Below are 13,032 nucleotides of genomic sequence, written 5' to 3' on the forward strand. Positions count from 1 at the left end.
GTGGAGGGCCACGTACAATATTGTGGCAGACCACATAAATGATGTGGTGGGCCAAATAAAATAATGTATCGGACCACATACATTATGTGGCAGGCCAGTTAAAATAATGTGTCAGACCACATTAAATATTATGGTGTACTACATAAATTACATGACAGGCAACTTAAAATAACATGACGGACCACATAAATGATGTGGCAGGCTACATAAAATAATGTGGCGGACCACATAAATTATGTTGCAGGTCACTTAAAATAATGTGGCAGGTCATATAAAATAATGTGGCAGAACACATAAATGATGTGGCAGAACACATAAATGATGTGGCAGAACACATAAATGATGTGGCAAGCCAGTTAAAATAGTGTGGCGAACTACATAAATGAAGTGGAAGGCCACGAACAATATTGTGGCAGACCACATAAATGATGTGGTGGGCCAAATAAAATAATGTATCGGACCACATACATTATGTGGCAGGCCAGTTAAAATAATGTGTCAGACCACAATAAATATTGTGGTGTACTACATAAATTACATGACAGGCAACTTAAAATAACATGACGGACCACATAAAAGATGTGGCAAACGACATAAAATAATGTGGCGGACCACATAAATTATGTTGCAGGTCACTTAAAATAATGTGGCAGGTCACATAAAATAATGTGGCAGAACACATAAATGATGTGGCAGAACACATAAATGATGTGGCAGAACACATAAATGATGTGGCAAGCCAGTTAAAATAGTGTGGCGAACTACATAAATGAAGTGGAAGGCCACGAACAATATTGTGGCAGACCACATAAATGATGTGGTGGGCCAAATAAAATAATGTATCGGACCACATACATTATGTGGCAGGCCAGTTAAAATAATGTGTCAGACCACATTAAATATTGTGGTGTACTACATAAATTACATGACAGGCAACTTAAAATAACATGACGGACCACATAAATGATGTGGCAAACGACATAAAATAATGTGGCGGACAACATAAAATTACATGGCGGGCCGACTTTAATGGCAAGGCAGGCCAATATTAAATGAAATGGCGGGCCATATTAAATGACAGGGTGAGCCCCCTGGCCTTGAGTTTGACACCTGTGATCTCAAAGACAACCGTGGTGGTTGTAGAATTAAGACATGTTGTTAAACTTGATGCCTTGTTATTTTGCACAGGGATTCTCTTACCATTCTCCTGACAATGATGATCTTAGGTCCAAGTGTTCGACTGATGGTGAAGATGGCCATGAGACGCAGGCAGAAGACCACAAAATCGATGCAGAGGATGTACTTGCCAGGATAAAACAGCCTAGTTGTTAGCCTTCAGGAGAAATAATTCAGTTATTAAAAGAAAAACTTGGAGATGGTGCACTACTAAAAGTAAAAGTATAACTCACCTAAGCGCAAGGCCAATAATAAAGAGGACGATGGATAAAACGTCTAAAATGTTCCACAGTTCTCTAATGTACACCCTGGCTTTCTTATGGAACCCAAATCCATCTGGGTCATAGAACAACTGAGATGAAAAAGACAAAAAGGGACAACATGGATAAAACACTACAATTGTGGAAAATTATTCCTAAATGTATTTATGTTAAAGGGGAACATTATCACAATTTCAGAAGGGTTAAAACCATTAAAAATCAGTTCCCAGTGGCTTATTTTATTTTTCGAAGTTTTTTTCAAAATTTTACCCGTCACGCAATATCCCTAAAAAGAGCTTCAAAGTGCCTGATTTTAACCATCGTTATATATATACATATATATATATATATGGCATAAGGGACGGTGTGAGCCAAGACATCCAGGGGGTTTAGCTCGCTCGTCTGCGGGAACAAACTGCCGCCATTGCTTGCCGTGCTACCGAGTTCCTTTGTCCCTGAATTGCTCACACACTCCGGCAGATTCAATGGGGGTCTGGCGGCAGATTTCTTTGACTTTATCGTTGGAAATGCATCTGCTTTGAGTGTCGCAGGATATCCACACATTCTTGCCATCTCTGTCGTAGCATAGCTTTCGTCGGTAAAGTGTGCGGAACAAACGTCCAATTTCTTGCCGCTTTCGCATCTTTGGGCCACTGGTGCAACTTGAATTCGTCCCTGTTCGTGTTGTTACACCCTCCGACAACACACCGACGAGGCATGATGTCTCCAAGGTACGGAAAACAGTCGAAAAAACGGAAAATAACAGAGCTGATTTGACTCGGTGTTTGTAATGTGTTTGAGAAAATGGCGGATTGCTTCCCGATGTGACGTCACGTTGTGACATCATCGCTCCGAGAGCGAATAATAGAAAGGCGTTTAATTCGCCAAAATTCACCCATTTAGAGTTCGGAAATCGGTTAAAAAAATATATGGTCTTTTTTCTGCAACATCAAGGTATACAGGTAAAAGCCAGTAAATTAGAATATTTTGAAAAACTTGATTTATTTCAGTAATTGCATTCAAAAGGTGTAACTTGTACATTATATTTATTCATTGCACACAGACTGATGCATTCAAATGTTTATTTCATTTAATTTTGATGATTTGAAGTGGCAACAAATGAAAATCCAATATTCCGTGTGTCACAAAATTAGAATATTACTTAAGGCTAATACAAAAAAGGGATTTTTAGAAATGTTGGCCAACTGAAAAGTATGAAAATGAAAAATATGAGCATGTACAATACTCAATACTTGGTTGGAGCTCCTTTTGCCTCAATTACTGTGTTAATGCGGCGTGGCATGGAGTCGATGAGTTTCTGGCACTGCTCAGGTGTTATGAGAGCCCAGGTTGCTCTGATAGTGGCCTTCAACTCTTCTGCGTTTTTGGGTCTGGCATTCTGCATCTTCCTTTTCACAATACCCCACAGATTTTCTATGGGGCTAAGGTCAGGGGAGTTGGCGGGCCAATTTAGAACAGAAATACCATGGGCCGTAAACCAGGCACGGGTAGATTTTGCGCTGTGTGCAGGCGCCAAGTCCTGTTGGAACTTGAAATCTCCATCTCCATAGAGCAGGTCAGCAGCAGGAAGCATGAAGTGCTCTAAAACTTGCTGGTAGACGGCTGTGTTGACCCTGGATCTCAGGAAACAGAGTGGACCGACACCAGCAGATGACATGGCACCCCAAACCATCACCCAACCATGCAAATTTTGCATTTCCTTTGGAAATCGAGGTCCCAGAGTCTGGAGGAAGACAGGAGAGGCACAGGATCCACGTTGCCTGAAGTCTAGTGTAAAGTTTCCACCATCAGTGATGGTTTGGGGTGCCATGTCATCTGCTGGTGTCGGTCCACTCTATTTCCTGAGATCCAGGGTCAACGCAGCCGTCTACCAGCAAGTTTTAGAGCACTTCATGCTTCCTGCTGCTGACCTGCTCTATGGAGATGGAGATTTCAAGTTCCAACAGGACTTGGCGCCTGCACACAGCGCAAAATCTACCCGTGCCTGGTTTACGGACCATGGTATTTCTGTTCTAAATTGGCCCGCCAACTCCCCTGACCTTAGCCCCATAGAAAATCTGTGGGGTATTGTGAAAAGGAAGATGCAGAATGCCAGACCCAAAAACGCAGAAGAGTTGAAGGCCACTATCAGAGCAACCTGGGCTCTCATAACACCTGAGCAGTGCCAGAAACTCATCGACTCCATGCCACGCCGCATTAACGCAGTAATTGAGGCAAAAGGAGCTCCAACCAAGTATTGAGTATTGTACATGCTCATATTTTTCATTTTCATACTTTTCAGTTGGCCAACATTTCTAAAAATCCCTTTTTTGTATTAGCCTTAAGTAATATTCTAATTTTGTGACACACGGAATTTTGGATTTTCATTTGTTGCCACTTCAAATCATCAAAATTAAATGAAATAAACATTTGAATGCATCAGTCTGTGTGCAAAGAATAAATATAATGTACAAGTTACACCTTTTGAATGCAATTACTGAAATAAATCAAGTTTTTCAAAATATTCTAATTTACTGGCTTTTACCTGTATATTGACGCTTACATAGGTCTGGTGATAATGTTCCCCTTTAATGAATGACTTATTCTTCTATACGTGTGTGCAGGCATCCTATATTGTAAGTGTAGTCTGACTTTTCTAATAGATGGTTGATTGTGATGATAAGTTAAATGACATAGGGAGGCAGTACGTATAGCACATCTCAGTCCTGGCTGCTCAGTACAAAATGGCCACTCGCCTGCCGGACCTCCTCGCACACCACAGAGAAGAGCCACACGTACAGTAGGATCTCCATAGGAGAGGGCGTGGCCTGGAAGTCCATCATCAGCACTGCCGCAAACAGGAAGAGGAAGGCGAAATAGAAGACAATATTCCAGTAAAACTTGACCTGTGGCGAACCGTACAGGCCAGTCAGTCTGGTCCAGCAGTTCAGAGACGTCATAGTGGTGAGGTCACTACAGGGGAGCACAAAATGACCATGGTTTTTTTTTTTATAACAATATACACCAGCCAATGTCAGACAACATAAAATGTCTACTCACAAGCGCTTAGCTTTGGTTGTCAGCGCACTTCCTGTGACACTCTCGACTGTCTTTATCGCTTCGTTTTTTTCAACTTCCCTTTGGATTAGCTCATCGCGTCTAGAAAGAAGCGGCAAGGACAATTAATTTTAAAAGAATGATTTGGTACGCAGTAAAAAGAGAATCATAACAGCCATGTTGCACATTATGAATTATTCACCCAAGCCATTTAGTTGACAAATGTACTCATGTAAAAGGCATTGCTGCTACCTGGTGGTGGTTTGGAGTACACGCAGTTACAAAATTGCAACACTAACTAAATAATTACCTATTATTTAGTCACATCTTATTGTAATTTAATAATGACACACCTTATTCTTATACACAAGTCTTGGTCATGTGCTAAATATTAACATAGCAGCACAAGATGACCACAGTGGGTTTAAAACTAGATGATTAAAATGATCATTATATTATATTATTGCTTGTGCAACCTGACCTCGGATAAGCGGAAGAAGATGGATGGATTAGATTATGATTATGATTATAATTGTAATATTATTACAATTATTATGTATATTAATATTATTATTAAAATTACTATATTTGTAATCAGCTGATTAGGCAAAATGTATTCCTTTAGATCAGGGGTCGGCAACCCACGGCTCTAGAGCCGCATGCGGCTCTTTAGCGTCGCCCTAGTGGCTCTCTGGAACTTTTTAAAAAATGTATGAAAAATAGAAAAAGATGAGGGGAAAAAAATATATTTTTTTTGTTTTAATATGGTTTCTGTAGGAGGACAACCATAACACAAACCTCCCTAATTGTTATAAAGCACACTGTTTATATTAAACATGCTTCACTGATTCGAGTATTTGGCAAGCACCGTTTTGTCCTACTAATTTTGGCGGTCCTTGAACTCACCATAGTTTGTTTACATGTATAACTTTCTCCGACTTTCTAGGACGTGTTTTATGCCACTTCTTTTTCTGTCTCATTTTGTCCACCAAACTTTAAACGTTGTGCATGAACGCACAAAGGTGAGTTTTGTTGATGTTATTGACTTGTGTGGAGTGCTAATCGGGCATATTTGGTCACTGCACTGCAAGGTAATCGATGCTAACATAATATTTAGGCTAGCTATATGTACATATTGCATCATTATGCCTCATTTGTAGCTATATTTGAGCTCATTTAGTTTCCTTTAAGTCCTCTTAATTCAATTTATATCTCATGACACACTGTCTCTATGAAATATGGCTTTTAATTTTTTGCGGCTCCAGACAAATTTGTTTTTGTATTTTTGGTACAATATGGCTCTTTCAACATTTTGGGTTGCTGACCCCTGCTTTAGATGGAAAGAGACAAGCAATACTTTTTTATTTTATGATTTTTTTTTTTTACATTTTCTCATTTGAGTTTTTATATTACATTTTCATAGGAATTATTTTATTGTTGTTGCCGGTCTAAAATTTTTTTTAATTTTTTTTTTTTAATGTACACCTTTCGAATGCAAAATACTGAAATGCAATATACTTTATACGCTGACCTTAATGATGTCATGGCGTCGGTGGAAAACAGTAGACATAACCAAGTGTCCAATACATGCATGTTACAGTATGCACACTGTAATTCTGCATTTAAACCAAGTAATTAACTACACAACTATACAGACAGATGTAACTAATAAACTTTAAAATTACAATTGTGAAGTTACAGCATTTGGTTGTAACTTAATTGTGCATAAGTGTAAAATCACAGTTCTGCAGTTACAGTAAATTGCTGTAAAGATATTTCACCGTAAATTACTGTAAATGTTGCTGTTAAGTACTTCAATTATTAGTTTGTAATTTGCTGTGAATTCACCGTAGAATTTTAACAGTAGCAATTATATGAAATTAGTTTATTTGATGTCCTTTTGAATGTATGTTCAGGTTCTTATAGTTAGACAAGTTTAAGATATATCAGGTGGAGTTTTTTTTAAACATATGTATATATGGACTCTTATTTTTAATCTTCAATACATATAAAATTATGCAGAAAGTAAGACTAAGTTACACATCTAAAGGGATTGTTTTGATGTCATTCCTTCACTGGTATTTGTTGATGTATTAATATGCACTGCAGCGCTTAATTATTTTATTTATTTGACTATTATGGATTCAAAGTCACCTGTATGTTAGAAAGCCAGTGTAGATGAGTGGAAAGCATATCATGCAGAGCATCACTCTCCACACAGGATTGGCCACTGAAAGCTCCCCACACCAGATCTCAGTCAACAGGGCCTGGAGGTCTCACACACACACACACACACACACACACACACACACACACACACACACACGCACGCACGCACGCACGCACGCACGCACGCACGCACGCACACACACACACACACACACACACACACACACACACACACACACACACACACTACAATCTAATATGATCCAATAAAGAGTGTATCAAAGACTATCAGGCAACTGTTATGTGTAAGATGTGCAAAGGGGCCATTTATTTGAAGAAAATCATTTTTTTAGTAATATTGAATACCATTGTGAACATGCAGTGCATTGTGAACACAGGTAGAGAATAAACTTACCGGTACTAGTAATTGCTGTAATGAAAGGCTAGCATTAAACAATATTTGCTTCTTCCTATTCTCTTTCGGACATGTTGAACTGTGAATTTTAAGTAATTAGGATTTTGTTCGAGATAGTACTACTACTACTACTACTACATGATTGCGATGAACACATTTCCTCAAAGTAGGAATCATTAATTATAAATGAAATATTTTCATCACTAGAGGGCATAAAAAACCTGTTAACTACATTTAAATATGTTTTTCAGAATTATGACAGAAAATAACACCCTTGTGTCACCTTTACACTCTTTAAAGCCGATATAGTACTGCTTCCTGAGGCTTAGCCAATCAGTGGCCACGACATTGAACAGCAATGCTCTGATTGGTGTGGTATCCTCTAGCGGAAAATAAAACTGTGGTAAAAAAAGAAAAAACAAAAGTTATTGAAAGCAACAGTATCAATAATAGTAATAATAATATCAATAATAGCTGTTTAACGTTTTTAATCCAACAATTTATTCTTAAAAAAATAAAGAATTGCAAAAAAATACAAAACATTTTTTTAAGCATAATCAATACAAATAATACTGATTATGCTTAAAAAAATACAAAACTTTTTTTTTAAGCATAATCAATACAAATAATATTGATTATGCTTCAAAAAATGTTTTGTATGTTTTTGCAGTTCTTTTTTTTTTTAAGAATAAATTGTTGGATTAAAAACGTTAAACAGCTATTATTGATATTATTATTACTATTATTGATACTGTTGCTTTCAATGACTTTTGTTTTTTCTTTTTTTAGTATTGTACCGTAATTTCCTGACCACAGGGCGCACCGGATTACAAGGTCTATTTGTGATATTTTCTCATAAATTAGACGCACCGGATTATTAGGCGCATTAAAGGAGTCAAATTATTATAATTTTTTTCTAAATGTAAAACACTTCCTTGTGGTCTACATAACATGTAATAGTGGTTCGTTGGTCAAAATGTTGCATTGATGATGTTTTACAGATCATCTTCAAGCCGCTTTTTGACAGTCGCTTCAAGATGCGCCGTTTTGTGGGTGGTCTTATTTACACGGCTCACCTTCGGTAGTGTCTTCTCCCCGCCATCTTTGTTGTAGCGGTGTAGCGTGCAAGGGCGGGGTTGGAAGAAGTGTCAAACGATGGAGCTAACTGTTTTAATAACATTCAGACTTTACTTAAATCAATAACGGAGCAGCATTTCTTCATCCGCAGGAAATTTGGACCGTGAAAAACCGTCCGACCGGAACTCTCTAATAACTAAAGTTCCTTGGGTGAATAATGTAAACTCACTAGACCGGTATGTTTTAGCGCTTTCATGGCGAGTTTACTGACAGATATAAGTAACAACTTTACACTACTTTGTATTAGAAATGGCAACAGCGGAGGATGAATGTCCCATAACAAGAATATAGAGAAAAAGAAGAAGCTTATCAACTACGGTGTCGGCACGGACTACAAAGGCGGATGCGGGCAATTATTCAGGATTTACGCAGATCCCAAATACAGATTAGCAGGTACCAGAAGGTAAGAAAAGTTGCTTTTGCATAATATTGCGAAACAAAACGCCAGTCTTACCTTATACACACACCATAATAATACTTGTATGTTTAATGGGCTGACAATCCTTCAAGCGGAGCGGCTTCATAGCTTATCAAAGTCGTACTAAAACATTTTGATAGATTTTTGAACGCCGTGTGTAATGTTCTATATTTTTAAAGGAACATTTATGGATGGATGGATTTCAAATGTTGGTGTTGTTTACTTGAGACCCATCATAGTGGAGGCTCCACTTATCTCTTATGTTTGACTGCCATCTACTGGTCACACTTATCATTACATGATGTACCAAATAAAATAGCTTTGAGGTTGGTGAGCTCAACCAAACTTATGCCTTACATTAGGCGCACTGGGTTATAAGGTGCACTGTCGAGTTTTGAGGGGGAAAAAAGGATTTTAAGTGCGCCTTATAGTCCGGAAAATACGGTATGTAGTAAGTATTACATTTCTCAATTGCTTTGTACATTTAAATCTTTAGTATTATAAAGCTGGGACTGGGTTGGAGTTGCTCTCGAAATTACTTTTTATAAAGACATTTTTTAGGTCAATACTGCATGAATGTCAGCAGCCAATAGGAGTTTTTGTAACCTGTAACAAGTTTTGAAAAAGTTTTACAAATTATTTATATACCAAATAGTATATTATGAGAATCGTGTTGAATAGAGAATCAACTCTGAATCGAACAATCAAACTCAAGAATCGGAAACAAATCAAATCATGAGGTGCTGTCACGCCAAATTTCTTCCCCCCTACAAAAACCTTCCCCCCCCCCATTTACTTCCGGGGTCATTTCCTCTTACGTCATTTCCTTTTACTGCCGTCATTTCCTCTTACGTCATTGACAGCGATCGACAGAATCCAAATCTCCTGAAAATGGTGGTGTCACTGAATGACATTTGTCTTTATCTTTCCCAGGTGACTTATGTCAAACACCAGTAGGTTTCGAAAAATTCCAGGCGGAGTGTTAGGGAAAATTCCAGGCGGAGTGTTAGGGAAAATTCCAGGCAGAGTGTTAGGGAAAATTTCAGGCGGAGTGTTAGGGCCGCTGCTGGGAACTTCTGTCTTCGTGGTAACATGCAAAAAATATTAATTAATATATAATACTGTTAAATGTCTGTACTTTAAATCAACATTATTGTAGAAACCATTTCACTAAAATTAATTAATATATATAACTGTTAAATGTCTGTACTTTAAATCAACATTATTGTTGAAACCATTTCACTAATATTAATTAATATATAATACTGTTAAATGTCCGTACTTTAAATCAACATTATTGTTGAAACCATTTCACTAATATTAATTAATATATAATACTGTTAAATGTCTGTACTTTAAATCAACATTATTGTTGAAACCATTTCACTAATATTAATTAATATATAATACTGTTTAATGTCTGTACTTTAAATCAACATTATTGTTGAAACCATTTCACTAAAATTAATTAATATATAATACTGTTAAATGTCTGTACTTCAAATCAACATTATTGTTGAAACCATTTCACTAATATTAATTAATATATAATACTGTTAAATGTCCGTACTTTAAATCAACATTATTGTTGAAACCATTTCACTAATATTAATTAATATATAATACTGTTAAATGTCTGTACTTTAAATCAACATTATTGTTGAAACCATTTCACTAATATTAATTAATATATAATACTGTTAAATGTCTGTACTTTAAATCAACATAATTGTTGAAACCATTTCACTAATATTAATTAATATATAATACTGTTAAATGTCTGTACTTTAAATCAACATTATTGTTGAAACCATTTTCACTAATATACCTGCTCAGTGGCCTAGTGGTTAGAGTGTCCGCCCTGAGATCGGTAGGTCGTGAGTTCAAACCCCGGCCGAGTCAAACCAAAGACTATAAAAATGGGACCCATTACCTCCCTGCTTGGCACTCAGCATCAAGGGTTGGAATTGGGGGTTAAATCACCAAAAATGATTCCCGGGCGCGGCCACCGCTGCAGCCCACTGCTCCCCTCACCTCCCAGGGGGTGATCAAGGGTGATGGGTCAAATGCAGAGAGTAATTTCGCCACACCTAGTGTGTGTGTGACAATCATTGGTACTTTAACTTTAACTTTTAACTTTTAATATTAATTAATATATAATACTGTTAAATGTCCGTACTTTAAATCAACATTATTGTTGAAATCATTTCACTAATATTAATTAATATATAATACTGTTAAATGTCTGTACTTTAAATCAACATTATTGTAGAAATCATTTCACTAAAATTAATTAATATATATAACTGTTAAATGTATGTACTTTAAATCAACATTATTGTTGAAACCATTTCACTAATATTAATTAATATATAATACTGTTAAATGTCCGTACTTTAAATCAACATTATTGTTGAAACCATTTCACTAATATTAATTAATATATAATACTGTTAAATGTCTGTACTTTAAATCAACATAATTGTTGAAACCATTTCACTAATATTAATTAATATATAATACTGTTAAATGTCTGTACTTTAAATCAACATTATTGTTGGAACCATTTCACTAAAATTAGTTAATATATAATACTGTTAAATGTCTGTACTTTAAATCAACATTATTGTTGAAACCATTTCACTAATATTAATTAATATATAATACTGTTAAATGTCCGTACTTTAAATCAACATTATTGTTGAAACCATTTCACTAATATTAATTAATATATAATACTGTTAAATGTCTGTACTTTAAATCAACATTATTGTTGAAACCATTTCACTAATATTAATTAATATATAATACTGTTAAATGTCTGTGCTTTATATCAACATTATTGTTGAAACCATTTCACTACAATATTGTGTGTGCTGCTGTCCTGTGTCAAAGCCGAAGTTTTATCAATAGCTGTCAATGACGTAAGAGGAAATTACGTTAGTAAGAGGAAATGACCCTGGAAGTATATTATTAAATTAACATTGCTATTTATTGCCATATTGCTATTTTTTTACCCACCCTTAATTTGGGTTCCTTAGGTTATTTACTGAAATGACAATGCACGGCTCCATGAGCGGAGGCCACCCTTTGAGTATATACAGTACGGTGGATTAAAAGGGTATGTAAAATATACATTTTTTACTGCACCTGGACACCTGACAGAGCCACAAAGCTTTTACAGTTGGCAGCCAGTGCCAACCGCAGGCAGGTTGTCCTCCCCCACAATGGCGACACACGAACCAGCAGCTTTTTCGCCCGTTCCTCACCGCTGCTGTAACACTGCGTGAACACACCTACAACATAGAAGATAAACAGCTTTATCGCCCCATCTGTTTTTAATTGGTGTGATGTACAATATACAGTGCATACCAATAGCGTGTCTCTCGTAGTGATAGGCCAGCTCTCGCATCTCGACGGCTTCGTCCGCATCACTTTCTTCCTCCGCCATTTTCTTTAAGATCTTACATGCAGCCAGAGCAGCGGACATGCAGTCTGTGCACTGTGTAAATAATGGTTCACGGATGACTGTACACAATACAAACAGTTGTTTACCCAGCTTGGTCTGTCTTAGTGTTGGGACTACCTGCTCCCAGGCAATGTCTGCCAGCTCCTTATTGTTCTGCACAACAGCCCAAAGAAAAATGTCTCTAGCGGGATCTCTCTGGGCCTCAGCAAGGTCCATCCTGAGGGGCGCTTGGGAACCTGACAGACTTCTTGACAGCTGGAGGGACAGTGAAAGGGATCCGGTAATGTGCTTTGATGTATACCTTGTGTAAACTATCTAAGGCCCATTATGGATTTACTGTAATCCAGTGTTTCTCAACCATAGGGCCGCCAAAAAAAATATCTGTTTCTCAGCTGTGTCGAAATCGCAAAAAGCCGCTGCTTGACCAGGGCTCGGAAAATCCTTAGAGACTCCTCCCACCCCCACCAAAGACTGTTTTCACTACTGGGCTCTAGAAAGAGATTACGCAGCCTCCGTAGCAGAACCTTCAGGTTCTGTAACAGCTTCTTCCCTCAGGCCATAAGACTCTTGAACGCATCAAAATAATTCCCTCAATTCCCCCCCCCAAAAACGGATTAACTCGCTGCAATATAAAGACAATATAACATACATCCATAAACGTGGATGCATATGAAAAAGTGCAATATATTTATCTGTACAGCATACTTGCCAACCCTCCCGAATTTTCCGGGAGACTCCCGAAATTCAGCGCCTCTCCCGTAAACCTCCCGGGACAAATATTCTCCCGAAAATCTCCCGATTTTCAGCCGGAGCTGGAGGCCACGCCCCCTCCAGCTCCATGCGGACCTGAGTGAGGACAGCCTTTTTTCATGACGGGAGGACAACAGGGTGACAAGAACTAAATCATCCAGACTAGAGATAAATTATTATG

At 37.3% G+C, this 13,032-nt stretch overlaps 1 protein-coding gene across 2 annotated transcripts in view; it reads right to left on the bottom strand.

The window, feature by feature from the left end:
• trpm2 (transient receptor potential cation channel, subfamily M, member 2) overlaps positions 1-4,607 on the bottom strand; it is a 39,251-nt gene extending 34,644 nt beyond the window's left edge. Inside the window, exons 1-4 of one of the 2 annotated variants that reach the window (XM_061971490.1) lie at positions 4,497-4,607; positions 4,193-4,409; positions 1,410-1,528; positions 1,201-1,333 (exon numbers count right to left, since the gene is read on the bottom strand). In XM_061971490.1, the coding sequence (XP_061827474.1) occupies positions 1,201-1,333; positions 1,410-1,528; positions 4,193-4,396 (456 nt within the window). In that variant the 5' untranslated portion in view covers positions 4,397-4,409; positions 4,497-4,607. Of the gene's footprint in view, positions 1-1,200; positions 1,334-1,409; positions 1,529-4,192; positions 4,410-4,496 lie in introns of those variants that run through there. The other variant, XM_061971491.1, reaches the window with a different exon arrangement.
• Between the last annotated feature and the right edge of the window lie 8,425 nt (positions 4,608-13,032).

This window comes from Nerophis lumbriciformis, linkage group LG13 (genome assembly GCF_033978685.3).
Source record: "Nerophis lumbriciformis linkage group LG13, RoL_Nlum_v2.1, whole genome shotgun sequence".
In the NCBI taxonomy this organism is placed as follows: domain Eukaryota; kingdom Metazoa; phylum Chordata; class Actinopteri; order Syngnathiformes; family Syngnathidae; genus Nerophis; species Nerophis lumbriciformis.